The sequence below is a fragment of the Cygnus olor genome, chromosome 6 (genome assembly GCF_009769625.2).
Source record: "Cygnus olor isolate bCygOlo1 chromosome 6, bCygOlo1.pri.v2, whole genome shotgun sequence".
NCBI lineage: Eukaryota > Metazoa > Chordata > Aves > Anseriformes > Anatidae > Cygnus > Cygnus olor.
The window spans coordinates 3,599,846-3,622,907 of record NC_049174.1 but is presented as its reverse complement, the minus strand read 5'-3'; the positions used below and the strand labels follow the sequence as shown (position 1 = coordinate 3,622,907).

Here is a 23,062-nt window from a genome sequence, read left to right as displayed (position 1 = left end):
CATCCTTGCAAGTCCAAAGGGTGCCACCAGGAGGGAGAGACGTACAAAGCCTGAGACTGAGTCAAATGCCAGCGTGAGCACAGGATCCTCTCCGGCTTCATATGTGGCAGACCTTCCTCTGGAAATACATTCTCAGCCCTTTGTTTAACGCCTGCCCCCAGCCCACCCGGCCACCTTCTCCAAGACATTGCAGTCCGTAGAAGAGCCTGACATCACACGTGGCCGCTGTGACCTTACAGCGTGAAGGACGCTTCGTTCTGTTGGTGTTACACACCCCTTCCCCTACGGCTTTACCCAGTTACGCACAATGCCAGGCCCGTTTCCCTCTCTGCAGGAGGAGGATGAGGGAGCAGAGCAGGGGCTGGGAGGCACAGGGCTTGTGGGGAGACCCGGTGGGGTGGGTGCTGCTGCCCCGCTCAGTGGGCTGTGGGTCAGTGGCTGCTCGGGAGGAGGTTGTAGGTCGCCTGGAGGTAAGCAAGAGGTGGAGCAAGGCAGGTGGTGGAGGTGAGCAATGCCTGGATATCCTGCTTTGTGGTACCGGGGGCTTTCCCCAAGGAAGGCAGGGTTTTGGGGGAAGGTGAAGCTGGCTGGCTGGTTGGAGGGCTAGTGGGAAAAGGAGACTTGAGCCTTGCTGAAAATCTGGCCACCCTGAAATCATTCTCCTTGCTTCCCATACCCTTTCAACTTCTCTGTTCTTTTCTATCCCTAGCGGCCCCCTGATCCTTCCTAAGCCTGTTTCCCCAGCCACGGATGGCCCCAGGACACCCTTCCTATCCCTTTCTCTGTCTGCTTTGGACTCTGCTGCTATGAAGATTTATTTTGCAGCTGCGAGGCTTGAGAGCAAAGTAAATCTTCATTCTGGGGGTGGCAAAATTTGCTGTAGCCCATGTGCTGAAAAGCCTTGGGCTGGCTCTGCTGCCACATCTTGTTCTACTTAAACTTCTGCTTTTAATAGACCCAAAATGTTTGTGTTACAAAAGATGTTTCCTTCTCCTCCAGCAGAGCCATGTGGGCTTGTCTGTTCATTTCAGACGTACCCTCACTGGGGGAGCCGCTGCCAAGGCTGCGTTGCGTTAGCTCACAGGGCACTAATGACACCAGGATTAGCAGACCACCCAGCTGGAAATTTTCTCTTGGACTTTGGTTTCTGTTGAAGCTTGGTTGGAACTTGTTTCAAGGGGATTTGAAACTTCTCATGAAAGCACATTTCAGATGCCAGCTCCTACCTTTAAATACCTAGCTGAAAGTAGGGCTTGACAGCTGGCATACGTCGTGGATTTGGGGGGTTGCAGAGTAATCGATACCTTTGTGTGGGAGCCGGGAAGCTGGTGTCAGCAAAGCAGTGCTCCTTTACCTTACATCTTTACTTCTTTCCCATTTCAGTGTTCTTCACGGCCAGTGGCATTTCTTTCTCACCAGGTATCTCTTGCCAGAGATTTCAGATGCTGGCAAGAATCAATATCTGCAAGATCTGGTTGAAGTTAAGGCACGGATCTCGAAGCCACACTAAAAGTTTTGGCTCTGTAATGCTGTTGGGTTGCCTGCAAAGATTCTGCTGTGAATCTGTGTTTTTTAATATCCCTGTGAGATCTAAAGGGCGGTATATAAAGAATAGGACATTGTCTCTGCAGTAGTGATTTACAGGACCACCACTTCTCCCCCACCTCATCTCAAGCACATTTTGGTGGCAAACAAGGCTGGCTCAGTGGGAGAGCTCGGACCTGGTCCACCCCCAGGTGTTCAGGTAGCCACGTCTGGGGTGAGCAGCCTCACAGTTTGCTCTTAGCCCTCGCTCAACATGGTCAGCGTGGCTTGAAGCCTAACTTGCAGTGGACTCATTTGTCTTGTTTGTGAAGGGGTACGACCGCCTTCTTGATACCACCGCCTTCTTAACCACCACGCAGCCTTGCCAATGCTTCAAGTTCAATCACACCCACAGCCCGCAGCTCGAAATGATCAATTAACTCCTAACGTGCTTTTCCTCTACAGCAATGATTGCACCAAAATGTGACCGCCCTCCCAGGGTCTCCGGGGAGGACCTCCTCCTTCAGATGTCCCCCTTCAGCCAGCTGTTCTTGGCCACCTGCCCCACGCCGGGCCGCGAGGCCGGGCTGAAGCGCAGCAGCTGGCCGATGAGGGCTCGGCAGGGCTCCGGCAGCGGGGGCAGCCCCTCCGGGTACAGCACCCCCTTCTTCTGCTGCTGGGGCATGCTGCGGATGCGGGTGTCGTTGAAGGGCATGTAGCCGGTCACCATCACGAAGAGCATCACCCCCAGGCTCCACATGTCGTACTTCTTGGCGTCGTAGGGGATGCCCAGCAGCACCTCGGGGGAAGCATAGGCTGCTGACCCGCAGAAGGTGGTGCTCAGGTCCGGATAGCTGTTGGCCTCCTTGCTGAAACCAAAGTCGGTGAGCTTGGCCCGGCGGCCGTCCGCAGCGAGCAGCACGTTCTCGCACTTGAGGTCCCGGTGCACCAGGTTGCGGTCGTGCAGGTAGCGCACGGCCCCTACGACCTGCGCGAAGATGTCCCGGGCCTCGGGGACGCAGGGCAGCTTCCCCAGCTGCTGCACCAGCTGCAGCAGGTCGGTGGCCGCTGCCTCCATCACGATGTAGAGCTTCCCGTTGCACACTTCGATGAGCTCGAAGATGCGCACGATGTTGGGGTGCCGGATCTTGCGCAGGATGGAGAGCTCCCGGGGCAGAAACTTGTACACGAAGGCTGGGGGGGCTCGTCGCCGGTCCACCACCTTGACGGCTAAGGGAACCTTGTATTTGCTGGAGGTGACCGCTTTCACTTTGGAGAAGCTGCCCTCCCCTAAGGTCTGACCCAGCTTGTAGCCCAGCTCACAGAGCAGCTTCTCGCCTGCGTCCGTTTTTGGCATGTTGAGCGATCCTGATGGGCTTTACCAAAGTGGGTGTTCTGCTCCAGGGCTCGAAAACTTCAACACATGGTGCGTGGCAGTTGGTGACCTTCACTCTCCCCCCATGGTCCCACAGGTGCCACTGTGGGCTTCAGGGCTCACCCGGGCATTGTGATGAGGCGGAGAACTGTGGGGCAGTGCCTTTGTGAGACGTCAGGGGTGTCCAGTGCTTCCCACCATTCCTGGGTGTCCTGGGCATACCCATACACACACGGGGAGAACTCTCACTGCTGAATATATATTATTTTATATATTATATTTATTTATATATGTATTTTTTAAACCATTTTTCTCCTCTTCGTTTGCGTTTTCAAGATAGAGAATTGTCCGATGATGAGTTTAAATGTGAGTGTTCTGGGGTGAACAATCACCGTGGGGACCCTTTTCTGCAGGATACTGGTTATATTAACAGCAGAACTGCACGGAGTGGCACAGGAGAGTGATTTCTACCGTGTCTAATTTCAAGCCACCTTGGCTGGCTGTAAATATGTAGGTTTTGATTATGATGGTGCAGGAAGCAATTTTTCTAGATGAGCTTTCTCGCTTTGTGTGGTGTGGGTGGGGAGCTGTATCTTTCAGAAGAAGCAGCTTTTCAGCTTCTTGAACCTGGATTTGCACTGCCTCTGTTTTTTATCAAAATTGATGGAAATGATAAAAACAAGGCGTTCTCTTGCTGCATGCTGGGGTTCAGACCAGGAGTGGCTCCTTCCTCTGCATGCTGCATCCCTGGCTCTCAAGAGCGGTTGTTTCTGGTTTGTGCTACTCAAGGACCTTCACCTCCCCGTGGAGCATGCGTTTCCTTTCTAGCTATAAAAAGGAGCCTAGGACCACAAAATGTCCATGTTCCTGAATGCTATTTTAAGTTTTGAATATATATTTTGCTGAGCAAATTGTTTCTAACGCGGGGTGAGACTCAACCAAAGGCTGAGAAAATGTCTCTCATGAGTCCATCTTGTCAGCCTTTTGAAGTCACTTGAAGAAGTTAAATTAGTGGAACTGTGCACACAGCTCCATACGTGCTGTGGGGCTGCTTTGCCCTGGCTCCCAAGGGCAGCAATCACGATGCCAAGTGTTATCTGCTGTAGAAGCTGTGGGCCAAAACCACACCGCTTGCCCGCTGTGGATGCTATTTCTGCAGGCAAGTTGGAAGTGCAGGAATTCCCTGTTCCTGCGCAGAGGCTGCCCTGCTGACCACTGAGCAATGTCCTTGGTCCATCCTGAAGTTCCTTGGTTCTCCTGAAGAGGACAGAGGCCCCATCAGATTGCAAGGACATTGGGATGGACCTTGGGTGGAGGATGCCTTGCACGCATGCGGAGGTGCTCGAAGCAATCTGGCCAAGGGTCTCTTTCTGCTTAGGCCATTAATAGCTGCACAGGAATTTCTTCCTTCTGAGCGGTGGATTCCTGGCACCTCTGTCTGGTCTGTGAGTCATAACCACAGGGACTTCAGCAGAGGTTTGAGCTGTGCTTTTCAGGGGAGTTGGGAGCTTTTGGGTGACTAAATATAACTGAATGAATGAAATTGAATATTTTTATAAGGGAAAATGCTTACACCAGGCTTTCTTTCCCTTTTTACTACCAGAAAATCTCAGGAAAATTCATCTGCCCGTGATCTGATGGACAGGAGGACGTATGTGTAGCTACAGGGGTTTGGCTGATGCTTGGTATAGCTCCTGAAACAGGCGATGGAAATCAAGTCATGTGCATGTTCCCAAAGCTTGTAGATAAAATCCTTGTTTATGGAAAACCTCTTTGAAGTCTCCTGTAATAACAGACAATGTTGTCTAAAGTGGGGTGGAAAAACTGAAGTGGCAACGAGTGATGCTGAAATGGTAAGGGGTAATTTTGTGGAATCGCACACTGCTAATAACTCTCCATCTGCTCGAGGCAGCTTGTAGGTTTTGGGAGGTTTTCAGCAAGCTTGGCTGAGGGAGACAAATACAGACTCAGAAATGATTCAATGAGTCCTCCCCTAAGAAGGGGACAGGAGAGCGAGCCCAGGTAGAAATGGGGAAGCAGCAAATATTGCAGCAAACGCTCCCCCTCCTGTACGCTGCAGGCAAAGCTGAGAGGAGCTGGGTTTGTTTGCAGCAATGCAGACATTATTGCCCATCTCTCTTCTCAGCCTGCTCCGCAGCTCACAGCACGGCAGGTGGCTTTTGGGAAGGAGCTCCAGAGAAAGGCAGCCAGAGGAAGGAACGAGGGATTTCGTGTTTGCAGGATGCTGTCGGGCAGAGGAGGAGGAAAGATATTTGGGCTTATTGTTCTGTGCTGTGCGTAGGTTACTGGGAAATGGATTTTTGCCTTGTTAGCTGTTGGCTCAACATTTATTGGTATAAAAATATAAAAATCTCTTTTGCTTCCAATCCCTCCACAGCAGGTCCTGCTGTCCGTGGTATCTGGGTCACACTGATGCATTTCAGATGGGCACTCTACTAACACACAAGAGGAAGCTGAGCCTCTGAGCTTTCTTATACGCTTATTTTCAGGAAGATTTCTGAGTTAACCTTGTGTGGGTCCCGAGTGCTCCGCAATTACGCAGTGTGGCGCACCTAGCCTCAGAGGTCTCCAACCTTCTGCCCCCAGAACATGTTCCCACTCCCCTGTGATCTCATTGCCCTTGCAGCCTCCAGGCCTGTGACCTGACGCAGCCGGGTACAACTAGCTGCAGGGAGTCCCGCCGGCGTGGGCACGCGACGGGCAGAGGTGCCGCGTGTGCTCAGACCTGCTGATGGGCTCACATCTCTGGGCAGGGATTTCTCGTGTGAATGAGCACAGCTGAGCGTAGCACGGGTCCTGCCGGCACAAGTGTACCAAAATACGACCCCTGTTAATGCGGATGGTCTAGAAGCCAAAACAAACTACAGTTTCATACCTTACACCACGAGGCTGAGTTACAAAGTGTGGAACAACCCTGGTACTTACATGGAGCCCCTGAGATTTCTTTAAATACCTCCGTTTCCATACAAGTAAAGATATTTTGTCCAGGGGCACTTTAAACACAAGCTTTACTTGTTTTAATCTCTGATTTATACATATATATTATTTTTTAGATATAGTTGTTTTATATTCGCAGAGAGTACTTAGCATGACAAGCAACCTGCTTTTTTTTCCTCCACCTGAATGTTGTGGGGAATTTTTTCAGGTGCTGCAGGCTGGTGCAAATTTTGCAGGTACCTTGGAGCTGTATCACAACCTCTAGGTATTAGCAGCAGAGGGAACAAACAAAGGTGAAGCTGTCTTGTAACAGGTGGGACATAACCAGTAAAGAACATTATTCTGTTGGCAGGTGCTCTCACTTTGCTACTGATGTTATTTGCCCCTCGCTTGCCAAGCTCTATTTAGTGACCTATTTAAAGGTAGTTGAGGTCTGGCCTGTTTGATGTCTGAGCAGTAGGAAAAATGGGGCAGATCCCATGAAAAGCATACTAGACACAAGCTGACTTGGGAGCTGGAGTACTGTTGCTACCCTCAATCCTTTCCTGCAAAATCAAACTGTCTGTGGGGTTATTTTAGGTGCTGCTATTAAACCAACCTGGAAAATCGAAGGAACAGAAGCAAAAGCAGCTAAGTGCAAAGCCTCACCTCCGAGTGCTTTGTGAAAGCTGTGTGTGCACGTACAGCTGCAGCCTGGATTTGCCATGGTCTCACAGCTCCTTACCAGCAGCAACAGCAGCGTTAGCAATGGAGAAAGCAACATTGTAGGTAGAATGCTGTGCTTGGCAACGTGCTGCTTTTTCTTTCTTTCCTCTCATTTTGGGATTCGGTGTTTGCTTAAAATACTCTGGCTACGATTCTTCCCCCCACTTAGTAGATAAGGAGATCTGGTGTTCAGCAGCTAATGTGATCCCCACAGCTGTTTGCCATCAGATCTTGCCTATATTGTGTTAAAACAGTAAATTTGTGAGGCTGGTTGCAAGGACTGATAAGAGGTTTCCTAAAAATTCAGCAGAATGAGATGAATGCCAAACAGAAAACTCTATGGACGTTCATTTGGTTAACCAAGGTTGTTTAGACAGCGAAGGGAACCCAGAGCCTGGTGCTTCCTGGGTGCCAGAAACATTTCTTCATGCCAATAAGCTTTTAAACTGTGTGGGGGATATGAATTAGGATGCAATCAGTCAGAGGGAACTGACGTGTGGCAATGGGCCACAGCACCACCCCTTGGGCAGTTTGTGAGTGCCAGATGAGGTGAAGGATGAGAAGGGATAACGGGCTGGTCTGCAAATGTGCTCTTGCAGCTGGCATTGCTGGGCTTCACCTGCCAAGAGTCTCACGCCTGAAGGCAATCAGTGAGGTTGGAGTAGGAGACAAAAGGGATGGTGCAGGCTGGTTGCTTGGGGGTAAGAGGGTTTTCTTTTGGCAGGGCTGCACCAAAGCCCCTTTTGGAAAGAGGGAGGAAGATTGAGATCTTATGCGTTTGTCCATATGGTGAGTGGAAAGTCATGTGTAGCTCATCGGAGCTAGAGAAAGCTAGCTGCATAGGGAAGCAAGCTTTTCCTCTTCAGTATGGAAAGCCTGGCTGGAGGTGTCACTCCTCATGTGCCTTTGTTCAGGAGGCTGCTGCCCACCACCTCTGTCCTCGGCCTGTGCTGTGGGCCTTCAAGTGACCCTTTCCCCAGCTGGGCTGGGGGCTCTTGGCAGAGCCTGAGGAGGTTTGTGATGGAGGTAGCCTGATGCCCCCTGCCCTTGGGTAACTTTGTTTTGAGGATGAGGAGGATGGTATACAATAAGCAGTGGGAGGGGATGGGGAACCAGGGGAAAGATGTGCCCCCGATAATGATGTTGATTGAGGTGTTGGTAGACTTTTGAGGTAGCAGTGTTGTTAAACGTGGCCCCTTCTGGTCCTGCAGTCAGTGCGGTGGTGCCACTTAAACAGCATCTTTAATGCACCCCCACGTGGGTATCTGACATGAAGTTGCACTTTGCAACCATCATTGTCTCCTAGTGTGTTTATTTTGTCCCCTGATATGATTAAAGCACTGCTATAATCACTTTGTGTGCTGCTTCAAATGTGCATCTCAGAATACATTTCACAGCAAAATAATGCATTACAGTGGGGAGAATAGTTGAGCAAAATCATGCCTACTAAGTAAGCTAATAAAGACCATTAATAAGTCCGGATGTAATCAGAGACGCATGGGATGCGAGACTTGAAGTGAAGAGCCCCAAAACTGCTGGACACAGCTGAACACAGCAAGTACCTCTTGGGTTGGTGGAAATGACGTTGGAGCTGTGTGGTGATGGGGTCAGGAGAAAAGTTTGGAAATCAGAAGCTTTTCTTACTGCATCAAGTTATGACAGTTAAAGCCAAATACAATTAAGTTAGAAAAGCAGGTAAGTGTTTTGTGGTTTAACTATCCCAAATGAATGCCACTTAAATTTTTTCCTCACACTGATTTACTTACCTGTCTGTGTAGAACCTCATCAGAGAGCATTATGTATTCAGAAAGAGGTTTAGTTGTCTGGCACATTGTAATTAATTTTTGTCCAATTAAGGACTGCAGAACTTGGCCTGTAATTAGGACACGACAGTCTGTGGTACACAGAGTTGGAAAGTTGCTGGTGAAGGGCTATGGCTATGAAGCTATGTTACAATGGTATGGAAGTTGTCAGAGGCTCCTCTCATGAGTTGCTCTGAAGTCACGTCCTCAAACACTTCCTGAAGGTGCTTGAATAATCAGCCCAGTGAGATGGGGCTGGTTACTGGGCAGCGAGGACCCATCTGGTCTCACGAGTAGCAGAGCGTGTCTTTATGCAGAAGACCTTGCATTGTATTCGCTGCTTTGTTTCCTGGAAAACTGAGCTGCTGGCTTGCTTGTGAGTTTCCCTAAAAAGATTCCTAAAATAAATCCATGGAAAGCAGGAATGAGGCATTCTCCTTGCTTTACAGGCAGAGTTGGGATGGAAGGACAATGTTGTGCCCATGCAGGGCTGACCATACAGGTGGCGGGTGCTTGCGAGCTGTGAAGTACATATACGCAATGCCCTCTTGGGGGCAGGTGTTCATTAGAAATAGACCTTTGATTGCTATGCTGCTGGTCTCATCGTCTGCTGCTTTCATTTTTTCAAGGAACTAACACAGGCAGGCTAAATCGTGGATCTTCCTGCTGAACACTGCTCTTGCTAAGGGAGAGGTTAGAGTTTTGCCCTTGGATTTTTAACTTAATTATTATTTTAATACATCTTCTTACTCTGCTCCTGATCTGAACTTGAAATCTAAAATAATTTGAAGAGGGTGAGGAGCTCCCGAGTGAAGATGGCAGTCTGCCCTCAGAAATGAAACCTGCCTTGTTCAAACACTTCCAGATGACTCAGCCCCAGCAAGAAACAAATTGTTTTAACAATAGATTTAATTAGCTGGTGTTTGTATTCCTGCACAGCATGCCGGAGTCCCAGCGCACCTGCTGGTGGACCTGTCTCGAAGCCCTGACGTTTTCTGTGAAGGAGTGTGAGGAATGACTGAAGCGTTAAACAAGGACATCAGTAAGTGTGGCGATTCCCCACAGGCTGCTGGGAGCAGCTTGGAGAGGAAGGCAGTGCCATCTTTTGTGAAATGTTAAAAAGGAATTAAACATGACTAAAATGCAACTTCCAGCAAATATTTGGGAGGATCCTGTGGAACCTGAACTGTATCACGGGCAGTGTGGCTTGTGGTGTCCCTCTGTTGCCATTAATGCTCTGAAAGTACAACGCTTAAGACCAAACGCTTTGCACCTTCTTCAGTAGCCACTTTGATTCACTGAAACAGGTAAAGAAGCTAAAAACACCTTTTGTTCTAATACTGACCTACCATTGCCATGATTCCTTACGTTTATAGGATTACAAAAGAACCTCTATTTTAAGAAATGCATGATATGACAGATCTTTGATATTTGGGACAGTTTTTCCTGGACACACATGTATGTGTATGGGGTGGGTTTTTTAGTTCTGGTGTCTGTTTGGTTTGTGTTTTTTTTTTTTTAAACACATTCAACTAAAAGCCCATTTGTGGAAATGATTCATCTTTTCAGGATGTGCCACCTGGGAGAAGAGCCCATAGCCCTAGAAGCTGGCTTTTCTGGAAAGCCAGTCTGTAAGACTGATGCTAAGGGTTTCCATGTCTTTTTCTTTCTTTCTTTTTTTTTTTTCCTCCCCTAGATATGGTTTACTTCACGTTAGAAATAGTTTTCCTAAATGCCAGGCCTGAAAACTTGTCCTGGGCTCTGCTGGTCATTCATGCTGCTTCTCCCCTACTTCCCTCTTCCTGTGTCATTACCTCCCTGAAGATTATGCTGCCCAAAATCCAACCCGGTTACAGGGCAGTAGCCTTCGGACGTCAGCCAGCTATGGCAGGCAGCATGTGGTCAGTGTAATCATTTTGGAAGACACAGCGTGGGCAAATAAATCATGGTGTGAGGAACACCCAGCTACGTGTAACCTAGAAATGCAAGGATAGATATCCTTCTGTTTCCCTTGACTGTGTGTCCTTTCATTAAACTGGGAGGGGGAGAGAAATTGCTGGTTTTCTGAGCATACCTTGCTTTGTTGCTTCTCGGCATCTGAAGATTTCTTCCTTTCAGTGGTCAACTCCTGGTCTCTCCTATTCCTGTTTTGTTTTCCAAGCAAACACAAGGTAGGCAGCATTTTACTGCTGTGCTCAGTTCTTCTGTTCTCAGTTGTATTCAGCCTGTGTAAAGGAATTGGCTGTTTTTGTTTTGGTATTTGGTGGCTCTGTTTCAAAGGGCAGCTTGTTTGATTGCTGCTAATTGGACATTGCTCTCAGTTTGTTGTAAGTTTGGCAAGATTTAACTGCATGGCTTGAGCTGTTCTGTGCCAAGCAGGACTAAAGCTGAATATTTTTAGGAAAGCATCAGTATTTTAGGAAAGTATCATTTCTGCGGGCAAGGGAAGAGGAGCAAAGCCTATTATTTGGGAAGCAGCAGTATCTCTACAGGGCAAAGCCTCTGCATCTGGAGAAATTAGAGCTTCTGGTAGGGATATGGCTTGCTGAAAATCTGCTCAGTTTTGGCAAAATTTGGCCTAGCTGCTGCCCTGGAGGAAGCGGTTCTGGAGGCGGTCTGGGCGGCAGAACCTCCTCCTGTAGCAATGACACTAGGATGGTAATATCTCTTGTATCCTCTGTGTCTTTCTCAGAGCCGTTGTGGCATCCTGAATTCATGCAGGGGCGTAGGAGAGTAATGAGGTAAGGTTTTGTCAGTAGCCATCACATACAGAAATAAATAACTCCAAGCAATATAACTGTGTTCAATTTGGGTCTGCTTGTGCTGGCCATACCTTGCATTTACATGGTGTCACAGGAAACTATTTTTAAATGTTAAAATTTAAATTAACACTTTGTCCTGCAGGCTAAGTCTGTTACAAATGATAACATTTCTACTGTAGTTTGCTTTGTAGCACCTCAAGAAAGGCAGCTGATTGGAGTGATTTATTTTCATTCTTAGGGGGTAAAAAATGCCTTCAAGCCTTTGTGACTTCCACAGGAAAAACAACCAAAGCGTTGGGCACATAGTAGCTGCAGTCATGGAGACAACTGAAAAACTCTCTTAATGTCCCCGTTAGGTTTTTGCTACAGGATGCAGAAATAAGTGTCTCTCCTGCATGGAAGCACTAACAGTCCCAGTACAATTTCAGAAGTTGGTCTTGGTCACCCTGTAAGACTCAGTTAACCGATGAGGTTGTGAGGAAGCACTAGGGCACAGGAATGGCATGAAGACCCAAGAGCCAACCTCAGTAGGGGAAAAAAATGTCACTCTGTGCATTCATTGCATGCTGGCAAAGTGTCTACTGGAAGTGGGTTCATGCCTCTCTGCCTTTTTTTCCTTTTTTTATATTCAAGTTACATTACTATTATTATCATCATTATTTTGAGAGTAGTAGTCACTTTTTCTTGAGGTGTAGGTCTAATTCAAAAGTAACCACTGATTTACCTGCATAGCAGTTAACTGGAGAGATCAACACGGCCTACGTGGTCTCTGTTTCTTCCTAGCATCACTCCCCTCACATTCCTAGGTGAGATGCATAATTCCCTTGCAAACTTTATAGCTCTGTTTTCTGAGATGGAGTATTTCAGGGAGAGCTACTGGGTCAGAAGTGCTCAGGAAAAAAAAAATCTGTTTAGGAGATAGCGATTTCTTGTGTTTTCTTTCCCCGTCTTTTCCTACTAGGACAACACTCTTCACTCATAGTGAAGGGGGATTTTCCAGCTAGCTCCCTTTGTTTTCACCTTGGATATTCTTTCATTGCCTCCTTACTGGCAGACAGCCTCTGGCTAAGGAGAAGCTGCTGTTTCTCCCCTCTGAAATTTCTCTTTAGCTCTCAATAGCAGCCATATCTGATATGTTAGTCCTGCTGGCTTGATTGTAAGGTGCTGATGAGGTATTTTGGCCTCAGGCATGGGTAAAGGCCTCAGATTACAAAATCTTCAATCATTCTGCTGCCAAAGTTTGTGGATTCCCATGTTCCTGTGACTGCCCTGTCAGGAGAGCGTGGTGAGCTGACACCAATGCTTTTCAGGTGGTGTTTGCTGTTTGTAACCCCTCTCCCTGCTCTGTTCCAGAAGCTGATTTTAGGCACTCTCACTTCATTTTTGTAACTCATAAAATAGGCCACTCTGCCTAATTACACTTAATGCTTCTGTGTGCATAATTGCTGGTGTCCTAGCAGGAGCCAGGTGAAAGTGTGCTGCTTTGCTTCCTTCTCTCTTTCATTCAGGACTACATTCATGGCAGCTGAATTTCCTGGCCCAATTCTGCCTGCATGTACGATTTGCAGCCTTTTTCGTGGTGAATTTGAGGATCTTTTCCTGCCCCATTAGTGCTTCCTTGAGTTAAACAGGGACGGATCCCAACAGCTGGGCTTCCTGAGGTAAATAAGGAAATATGAGCACCGTGTCCTTCAGGTTCTTGTTTCATTGCGTTCCTATGTGTGCCCCATGTTGGGGCAGTGCCTTCCGCTGGGGGGAGAGAGGAGATGGCTTCAGCGATGCCAAGTCCTACACCCACAGGGTGCCTCTGAGCAGCCAGGCCCACCTGCCCTGGTGCCACCTCTGCTGCAGGCCTCTCAGCGGCGCTCATTGCCATCAAGCTGCTCCTCAAGGCCTTGCTGCCTCCGATAGGCCTCAAAGGCCATTTTACCTCCTGTGCCTCCTCGCACAGGGTGTGTGCAGGCATGCTGGCATTTCCAGTCCTCCACATGTCTTAGAGGGAGGCTTCAGTTCCTCAGAAACTTGGGTTAAATGTTTTGGGGGAGCTTCATGGTATGCTTTCCCAGTCTATGAGGTGGCTATGGTCAGAGAGAGGGAGCTGGACCGAAAAGATATCTTCTCTCTCCCAGTCTGGCTGTTCTTGCATTCATCGTCTTCTGGAGGAGGTAAAAATAAATAAATAAAATCCTGGGCGTTGTCACAGTGTTACCTCCTGCTTCCCATTTCACATCTGTGTGGGCAGATGTCTCTTATCTTCTTTCTAAGGTGATTGCAGTCAGTGCTGTGATCCTGAGTTAATTCATGAGACCTTAAATGTGTCTGTGTGCTTAACCTATTGACTTACATCTGATGCAAACACAATCCCCAGCAGCCTGGGAAATGACATATCTTCTAGACAGCCATTGCTGCTTGTCTTGCTCTACCTTTTGCAGAATCAAGTGTGGAAGGTCAGAGCTTTGACTGCAATCTGCAAGAACTGATGTCTGCGTGGAGGTCAGGTGGACAGTGTCCTCCTGTGGGTTTCTTCCTCCATGTGGCCTGGCACACACACAGCCACCGCAGGAGGTCTCAGCCAAGTTGCCTGTTGAGGGGCTGGTGAGACCTCAGCTCTTCTCTAAAGAGTTAGCAGAAAGCAGTTTCCTTGTTGAGGGCATTCGCGCTGTTTATAAGATTTATTTATCTACCAAGTTCTTGCAGGAAGGGAGAGAAAGAGGGAAATCTAGCACAGGTAGGTAGCTTTAGCAAGTATCAACCTCTTGAACTGAAAGCAAGTTCATCTTTCTTTATCTCCTGTTCTAAATCTCTGTACCTTCACCAGTGACCTCTCTAACAGATCCCCGGGATGCCAAATAAACATTGGGTTGGGTTTAGTTTATTGTGCAGAACAACTACTTGCAAAATCAATGTGTTTTCTCTTTTTTTTCCTTACTTAAGATAGAAATAGGTCAAGCAGCAAACCAGCATTTCTGAGGCACCCGTGAGTGACTCGTAGGTGTATTTCAGAGGTGGCCTCTCACTGGGGTTAATGTTCTCCTCCTGCCTAAATCCCCGCAACTTCCTTTTGATAGAAGGAGGAAGTGAATTGTTTGCCACAGAGAAATGAAACCATTTACATTTCCTTGAACAAAGGCAGTAGGTTTTTCAATAGAAAATATACTTAGTACACCCTCCATTGATGTACTAAACTCATTAAACAAAGCTTTGCTTCTTCGTCTGTCTCGTGCTTGGAGCCCGAGTCCTCCACAAAGACCACCACCTTTCCTGCAATCTACAGCAGATGACCACCTTAGTGGAAGTAAATTAAGGAACCTGCATTACATGAAGTTACTTTGGATCACATATGGAGTTGTCAGCCTCTTTTAAGTCACAGGAAAGTTAATTTGGTCGCAGCGAGACAGCAATATTCACAGTACTCCAGGTCCCAATTTTCCTGTTCAGTAAGTTTGTCCCACTTAATTTCCCTTGGAAAAATCCCTGCCTCAGTGACTGGTTTTATTTTCTGCAGGTCTTTCAGGTATTTGCTTGGTTGCGGTTTGTTTGTTGTCTTTTAAATTTTTGCAGATCCCTGTATCTGCCTTTCAGAAACAAACGGGGGGTCGTCAGTCTACCACCAAATGCATGCTGTTCTCCTGAGAGACTTGTAGATCTTCCCTAAGAGAGGCTGTGCTGGACTTGATATGTTGGGGATGTTTCAGCAGTATTTTCCCTGACAGAGGCTATAATAAAGTGCTGCAAGGCTTTCACAAGCCGTCATTGCCATGGAAGAATAGAGGTCTTTGTTTTCATGTGCACCATGTGCCGTGCTGAGTGTGAAATCAACCTTTGAGAAAGCACACAGAGCACAAAGGTGACAGTCCACACATCACTCGCTATTGCTCTTAACTGCTAGGGCAGCAGAAGAAGAGTAATTAGACACGTGGTATTCTATTTCCCGTTTATATAGCAACATTTCATATTGAACTGGCTTCTCTGGAAGGCTTAACTCTTGGAGCTGAAACCTGGGAGAAACCAGGCTGCTGCCACTGATGTGCGTGGGCTCAGGAATGCTGAAATGTTCTTCTCTTTGTTTCCTACGAGTGGTCAAGTCAAATATCAGAAGTAATTTGTGGGCTTTCTCCAGCCAAGGTCATAGGAAAGCTTTTATTTATTTTTAAAATAACTCCATCAACTTGTTTTGGAAAATGCAAATGCAAAACCTGCTCTATCACAGCATCTAAATGGGAGCCACTCACAGAGGAAAGCAAAGAAAGCCAGAGGTGGGAAATGGCATTGCAGAGCTTTCACAGTTTGGGCATGGCTCTGTATCTCTGGGGATCTCTCAGCAGTGTAACTGCTGCAGCAAGCCTGGCAGAGTCATTTCCTCATTAGCCTCCTCGCTAGGTCCTGGGAAGCTCTCAGAAGACCCTGCTCAGATGCCACCTATTGTGCTCATGTTTGTTTTCTCTCTTTCCCCATTAAAGTCTTTTTTAACGTCTCCTTGTTGATGACCAAGGTCACCCTTCTCTTCACTTTCGGGGTCTTTCATGGGTCAATTCATAGGAGTCTTGCTCCTATGTGTTCTCCTATGATCTGGCATTGTCGCCTCCTATTCCTCCACAGTACCTCTGATTTTTTTTTTATTTTTTCCCCTCATCGTACCTGCTGTACTACTCTGTCCTTTGCATACTTCTGTAGCAGTCTCTTAACAGCTTCAAACACCCGGAAATGTCTGTGGCCTTTCTCAGAAAGGGCAGCTGTTTGTATCTTCAACACTTTCAGGGATTTGGAACCAGCATTTAAGTAGAAGCCAGCCTGGGTAAAATAAAAAATGGACTTCTATTTTTGCAAGCTGAACTGACTTATGGACTTGTGCAGCTGTGTTCAATTCTGGAAGCTTGGAAAATACTTGTTCTGCGGGAGCTGGAAATACAGGATGCCTCATGGTGGAGCATCTTCAAAACTGGTTTGATTTGTATGCAGGTCTGACACTTATCCAGACTGAATTGCGTCACTCAGGCGTAATGCTTTTGGAACTCACTTTTTGGAAACCCCCTTCTTTTTTCTTTCCTCCCTGTGTGCTGTCTGGACTCCATATCCTGTGGTATCTTACCTGCACCTCTGTCTTGGGGCTTTCTGTCAGTGGTGAGGGTGCTCAGAAACACCTACCATTCTGCAGAGCCCAGCGGTTACACCTCATTGACCTGGAGCTGTCCTTGCACAGAACCTATTATGGTGGGTTAGCTTTAGCTCAGGAAGAAAACAAGCGTGCTCATTGTGGGCCCCAAATGCTTGGCAGGGTCAGTCTAATATCACTTTCTTTTTATGGAACCTGTAGGCTGACTTTGCAAAGAAAATATGCAAAGAAAAGAGCTTTTACCCACTTGTATTGCTAATGATGGTTATTATGGCAGGCACGAGGAACAGGCAACCCAGAATGACATCCCATTGTGATGCACAGTGCATGAACAGAAAGCATTACACCGTCCTTGCTTTATATTACAGTCTAATTACAGCCTGTCATAGTCAACAAACCATTTTTCCCCTAAGAAATAGAAACCACACATACTGTGTGTTATACAGGCTAAAAAGATGCTGTGAGAACTGAGGAAAAAACACAACAACCCGGACTTCTCATTTATGATGAATTTTCATTGGTATGTATAATTTATCTGTTCTCTAAAGGATAGTTATGCCCATGCTGACCTACAGGATTTTAATGAAGGGTAACTGTGGACTGGCAACCTCCTTCAAACTCCTACTTAAAGATGTTAGGCTATCATAAATAATTGTCCGAACAGTTTTGAATTTTTTTTTTCCCTGAAATGAGAGAGATTTAAACAACAACAAAAAAGTTGGTACCACATTTCGTACCTACATTATGTGTATTTTGGAGGTGCAGTCTAGCATTTGTGCAGAACAGTGCGTTTGAGCCTAAAGGAACAATCTTAAGGTGCCAGATTACTGTGATTTGATAGGTTACAACACTTCAGAGGAGCCACAAAGTGAGACTGTGTTGCTGCTAGCTTGATATTTGTGTGAGTGCTTTAGCTTGTACTGTGTGTCCTGGTCTTCTGGCGGAGGGGAAGAACAAAAGATGCTGTTTGTTTATGAGCTTAGAGCATGAAGGAAGAGTCCGACAACAAAGCTTTGATACCAGTGGAGTGGCTGGGGGCAGAGGGAAGGGAATGGGCAAATATTAGCAAGGAGGTGTGCAAGGGGATGCTCTGAAATGCTAAGATTTTGTGCAAGTTTGTAAGCTCAATCAACCACAAACACTTGGGGAAAATCAGCTTAGCAGAAGAGTCTCCCTATAACAGCAGCTTTCAGCAAAAACAAAGCTGGGAGAGCCAGGCCTTGTGTTCGTCTTCCCTGTGGCATCTGTAGTCCTAGGGGGATGTGCTTGTAACTTGGTGCGCCAGAGAGATTTGTGCTGCAGCTCCCTTTCTTGGTCTCTGCCACCAGGCAAGCAGGTCAGCCCTTAGCTTGCACTTCCCTTGGGACTTTGTCCATCTGAAGTCGGGGGGTATTTTCATTGCTATCAGCTCCACGGCCTTTAGAGCAGGTTCTGAAGCTTGCATTCAGTCTGCTCAACTCCAGCTGTGTTTCTGAAGCATAATGTTTTGTATTGGTTTCTTGTTTCTGATGGCTGTGAACAGTCTTGAATGAAACATGATGCTGAGGGACCTGAGTTTGAATCTGCTGTGAAATAGTCTCAGAAATTACGTGGATGAAGGGAGATGCTTTTCTGTTCCCTCACGGTGTGACAGCGTGACAAGGTGACGAGCAAGGCTCTCACAACTGAAGTTCCTATGTACGGTCTCCTCAGCTGTCACCCACCAGAAAAAAGGAGGGTGAGGTGCCCCCGTGGTGATGGTGCTGGGCTGGAGTGGGCGAGATGGAGAATGCAGCATTCAGGGTATGCGGAGAGTGCTCTCCCTCCTCCCCTCCTGTGGAAAGGCAGATGGGGGCTCCCACCCTCTGCTGCATCCCCACAAAAACGTTTGTACTGCTATGGTTCCAGGTTTCTCTTCTCTCCTCTCCTTACTGAGTAAATGCTGTTAGCTCGTTACATGTGCCTGAACTGGCTTTTAATTCATAGCTCACTGAAGAGAGAAGAGGAAGTTGAGGTATCGCTTTTTTAAGAATTGGCTGCTGTTTTTTAGAAAAAATATTTTCAAGGCAGTAATCATTTTATATAGAGATAAATTGTGCTAAGCAACATTAAAAGGAAGACAGTATTTAATGTGAAAGCACAACCTCTGCAGAAAACAAAGATATTATGATACTACAGAAGGAAACGATGGTGGCTCTAGATCAGCATCTTTCCTGTGTAAACCCAGTGTCAGCTGAGATGCACAAGCCCTTCGCTGCGAATAACCAAGTAAACTAAAGCTCGCCAAGAAGGTTATGTGGAGGTGACCATGGAGGAAAAATGACTTCATCTTTTTGGATTAGCAGTGTAAAATGGCAGCTGATGAGCACGCAGCTCACACAACCACAGCATTCGGCATACACGTGTTGAAGGTTTAAGTGCTAATTACTCTTCCACTGAGGGGGAAGAAAAAAAGAGGTGATTGTTCTGGGTGGCCTTTAAAAGGAATTGTGGAGCTGCTAGGAAGCTAATAGTCATGGCAGTAAGTCACATCTGATTCAGCTTTCGTGTAACTTGGAAGGAATGCTGGAGAACATCCTCTCCAAGGAAAGCTTAGAAAGAGCTGGAAGTAATCTCTTGAAGAAGGTCAAGAAGGCATGGAGGTAGACTAGCTGTTGGGAAAACTGTCTTGGAAGTGAGCTCAGGCAAGTGTATTTAACTATTTCCAGTCACTGCTTAACAGTAAATGAGCCCCGAAGGTGCTGACAAGTCTGGCTTTAAGGGCCCCACACTTTCGATGATGGAATAGAAGTTTGTTTCACTTCTTTCGAACTGTGATGGAAGTTTCTTCTCAGCACCTGTGAATGGACTTGTGTTACTTTCATCACCGTTGAAATCCTGACAGGCTTTGTCTGTGAACAATTAACGTTGCACTGATATCTATAGTATTTCCTCTCCTGAATTTAGGAAATGCTGTAGTGCTGTTAATTAGGAAACGAGAAAATTATGCAGGTGTTAGAGGCAACCTAAAGGAGTTTTTTTCCAACTTAAATATTTTCCTTATAGCTTAGCCATTTGGTTTGGTTGTTTCCGTTATCCAGAAGCTTTGCTGTGGATGCTGAGGGTATGATGTGGAGGGAGTCAAACCAGAGCTGATTTGGTCGCTAACTGTACTCGAGGGCTGTCATCACCCTTGGGTCAGCGAAATAGTTCAGAAGCATTTTCTGAGGGTGAGCTGATGGTGAATCGGGTGAATCATCCACCCAGAAGGTCAAGAGGTGACTCACGCTCAGTAGCATCTTTCCAGCAACAGCGTGTATGAGTGCTCTTCTTCCTAACCACGTGAGATTTACACCGCTGGTGGGCCCATGGAAACAGGCCCGTGCCTGAGGGCCTGGTCCTGCTGCCTGACGGACATCCAGCATCCAGGGGGGAAACAGCCAGCCTGGTTTCATGGCTGGGCTGCGTCTTCATGGCTGGCTGATCTGAGGAGCAGGCCAGAGGCTGTTGTTGCTGGCCCAGTTCCTCGTCCCTCTGAGGCCTCCAGAGTCCTACCACACGTTGTGGTGGTGGAACCAAGGTCTTCCTGCTTTTACCGAGTCACCCTAATGTCTGCTCTCTGTGTCCGGATGTTGGACAGATTAAGGCTGCTTAATTCCACAGTGTGAAAGCCTAATGCTTTCCTTGTGCTGTAGCTGCTTGGCCTGGTGAGCTTATTTCCTGAGGTGTATTTACATCAATGATGAGGCTGTGCGTAAATGGCTACTGTGCTTTCTGTTAGAGGTGAAATAAAAAAGCTACCGACCGAGAAAAAACTTGATGGGAAGAGAAATGATTGATCTTTAATAATATTTAATTGTTTCTAAGTGGTATTTCCCTGCTTGTTCCTGGAGCTCAGCCACAGGCTCTCCAGCATGCACAGCTGTCCAAAGACAACTGATAAAGAAAACCAGGTGGAGATTTTTTTTTAAATTCTTTTTCCCTTCCTTTGTCTTGTTTTTTGAGCAGCACAGCAAGGTGACCTAGCACTTCACTGCAGGTGGCTGAGCGCCCAGGCAGACTGTGGGCACCAAGCTCTGCGACTCAGGTATCACTTCCTAAAATCAGCAGTGGTTTCCTTTGTTTTCTCTTGCTGCATTGCAGCCTGCCACTTCATCTGCTGCAGCAAAATGGAGATCTGGCAAAGGGCTCGCAAGTCTTCTGTGTGCCTGCTAGGGTTGCGGATGCAGGGTGTGTGGAGCAGCAGGCTGGTGAGCCCTGAGCATGGTTTTCCAGATTTTCCATATTCAGACTTGAATGTGTTCTTGTGTTCTCAAAAACGCAGACAAGCACGCACTTATCTCTCTGCTGGCACTTTGGATATATATGTCCAAAGATGACAGACTAGAGCTGCTTGCAGGTTCCTCGTGTGTCTTTGAGGTGAAGCCTCCTCTGCTGCTGGGGTTCTCCTGTAAGCTAGTGCTAGCACAGCAGTTGGTGGCTGTGTTCTGCTATTTATACATGGGGAAAGACATTTTCTGTCACAGCATAACTGTGAATCTCCTTCCGAGAAGCCAGTAAAGCAAATCCTACGCAAACAGTGCTTTCTGTTATTTTTGACATTCCACGTTTCAGTGGTTTGAAGGTATAAGCAATGTATTTCTGCGAGGCCTTCACAAATACAGGGTAGCTCCTAACAGGGCTTCTGTGTTTCCCCTTGTGTTCCTAGGAATTAAGTTAGGAATAAAGCTCGAGGCGGCAGAGATGCAGGGTAGGCTAGATCAGTGAGACAGCCCCCTCTGCCTGCTGCGAGGCAGCGGCAGCCCCGAGGAGCCTCTGGGCCTCCTTGCAGAAGTGCTGCCTCCAGCTCCTTGCAGAGCTTCCAGGGGGCTGAAGGGATTTCCGAGCTGAGCAACACATTGCTCCAGTGCCATACATGCTCCCTCTCTTTCTTTTTGTAATGTCCGTGTATGTGTGGCAGGCAATCATAGAATTAAAAGGCCACCTGTGGTTTAAGGAGTTTATTCAATGTTGATGCCTTCCATCTCCCCTCCTATGGGAATGTGAAGGCCTAAGAGAAAAGGATATAATCTACAGCAAGCTGTGAAGGGCATCTGATGTAGATTATTGGCCGCAGTGCATGGAAAAGGGATTGAGAGGTCCCCAGAGTCGTGGGACCTGGTGTGGGCTGCACTGAATTTCTCCGCTGCCCTGTAATTATGGATCTGCATCAGTTCTGTGATGTGACACTACTAGCGTGAGCCCAAATCTACATAAATGATCAAATGTCCTGGTTAGGTGCAGAGGGAGGCAGGCAGAGAATAAATGTTTTGGGTGTCTTTAGGAGCAGCTTTGGAAATAGAAAGTTCTCTGCTCTCACAGAGCAAGAGAACAGGAGTTAAAATTCAAATCTGCTTAATAATAAAAATGATTAATACTAAGACATCATTCTAGTGCTTTGTGATAGAAAAAAATAATTAGCTTATAGCAAACAAATGGAAGATCGTGGATGATTAAAATTATAATTAAAGCATGAGAATGACACGAGCATCACAGACATCTCTGCAGACTATTTGAACAGTACATTAAACAAAGTCAATCATTCCTTCATAATAATGGCATTTACAGTACCACAATGGGAATGCAAGGCATTTCACTGCAGACAGGCTTGTCTTTTAAAATATATTTACAGTATTAACATCCAGAAAGTAAAGATATGGTCTGTGCTGAAAAAATGGTCAATGCTACAGTTCAATTTTTCAGATACTAGGCTTTAGTATAATAAGCAGCAGCAAAGAAAATGAAAATGAGGAAAGTCATTGAACAAGTGTTTTAAAAAGAGGATTTGCTATAGAGATTTTGGTGCAGGAGGATTTTGATTATGTTACTGTACCAGATAAAATGAAGCTGGGGGGAACAGTGATAATAAACTTCTATAATCCACGAAAAACAATTTAAAGATAAGGTGATAGAATATTAATTGCAACTTCAGGCAAAGTTTTCCTATTTGTGGTCATTATGAGTTGCATTCTTTGGATCTAATTGAAAAAAAATATATGACAAGGTATAGCTGTTTCTCACGTTTTTCCTGTCTTGCTGTGCACTGAATTTCCCTTGCTCTCAAGGGCTAAACTCCCTTCCAATGGGATGACTATTTTTTTTGAGAAATAAGAGACTTTGCAATAGGGTTACAAACATGCTGGTAGTCCCAGGAAACTTTAAAAGATACTCAAAAAGAACAAGGAGTGCCCTGCTGTGCTCTGTGAGATGGTGCGGTGATAACCAGGTGCTTTATTTCCATTTTCTCTTTTAAGGATAAACATGGGACACTTAAAGATATGAAAACTGAGAAGACATAAACTGATCAAAGCAATGTTTGGAATTTGTGTAAAACCTTGCTGCAAAATGCCACTGTATCAAAGAGATCAATACCGTGCAGGAGAGATTTAAAAGTGAAGTTCTTAGCCCATGTGATTGAGTTGTATCAACCCCATGACACGACTGCCTCCTCTCCAATAGGTTTAGGAATTGCATTTTCAGTTTGGTATTTTTCTGGAATAGCACATTGTTTTGGTTTGTTTGTTTTATTCCTAGCACTTGGTACCGTTTGCTTACAATTTTGGCATGTTGGTTGTGCTTTGCTCTCCTCTGAGAGCCTTCTCTGAGCAGTAGCTTCTAAAATAAGTACCGGTGCCCTCTGAGGCTGACTTGGACAGTGGGAACCACGAGTACTTTGATGCCCTTGGAAACCTGAGCTTCTTAATTTGGGGCGTATGAAGCATTGCTTTGGGCAGGCTGTGGGGCCAGGCTCTGATTTTCGTTACACAAGTGGCACGTTGATGGTGGCCCAAGCTACAGCAGCAGGAACAGCCCAGGAGCTGGTGAC

General features: G+C 46.6%; 1 protein-coding gene and 1 long non-coding RNA gene across 5 annotated transcripts in view; one reads left to right on the top strand and one right to left on the bottom strand.

Moving 5' to 3' along the window:
* Positions 1–419: 419 nt before the first annotated feature.
* The window catches only part of LOC121072548, a 38,716-nt gene continuing 16,073 nt past the window's right edge, over positions 420–23,062 (top strand). For all 4 annotated transcript variants that reach the window (XR_005821300.1, XR_005821302.1, XR_005821303.1 and 1 more), the window contains exons 1-2: positions 420–504; positions 20,206–20,284. This is a non-coding gene — a long non-coding RNA (uncharacterized LOC121072548). The remainder of the gene's footprint in view (positions 505–20,205; positions 20,285–23,062) is intronic.
* TSSK6 (testis specific serine kinase 6) lies at positions 1,974–3,118 on the bottom strand. Its single transcript, XM_040562214.1, has one exon. The coding sequence runs from the start codon at positions 2,879–2,881 to the stop codon at positions 2,048–2,050; it is 834 nt and encodes a 277-aa protein (XP_040418148.1). The 5' UTR covers positions 2,882–3,118; the 3' UTR covers positions 1,974–2,047.

Excerpts from the sequence above, each read along its gene's own strand:
- TSSK6 (XM_040562214.1), bottom strand. The coding sequence starts at position 2,881 with ATGCCAAAAACGGACGCAGGCGAGAAGCTGCTCTGTGAGCTGGGCTAC.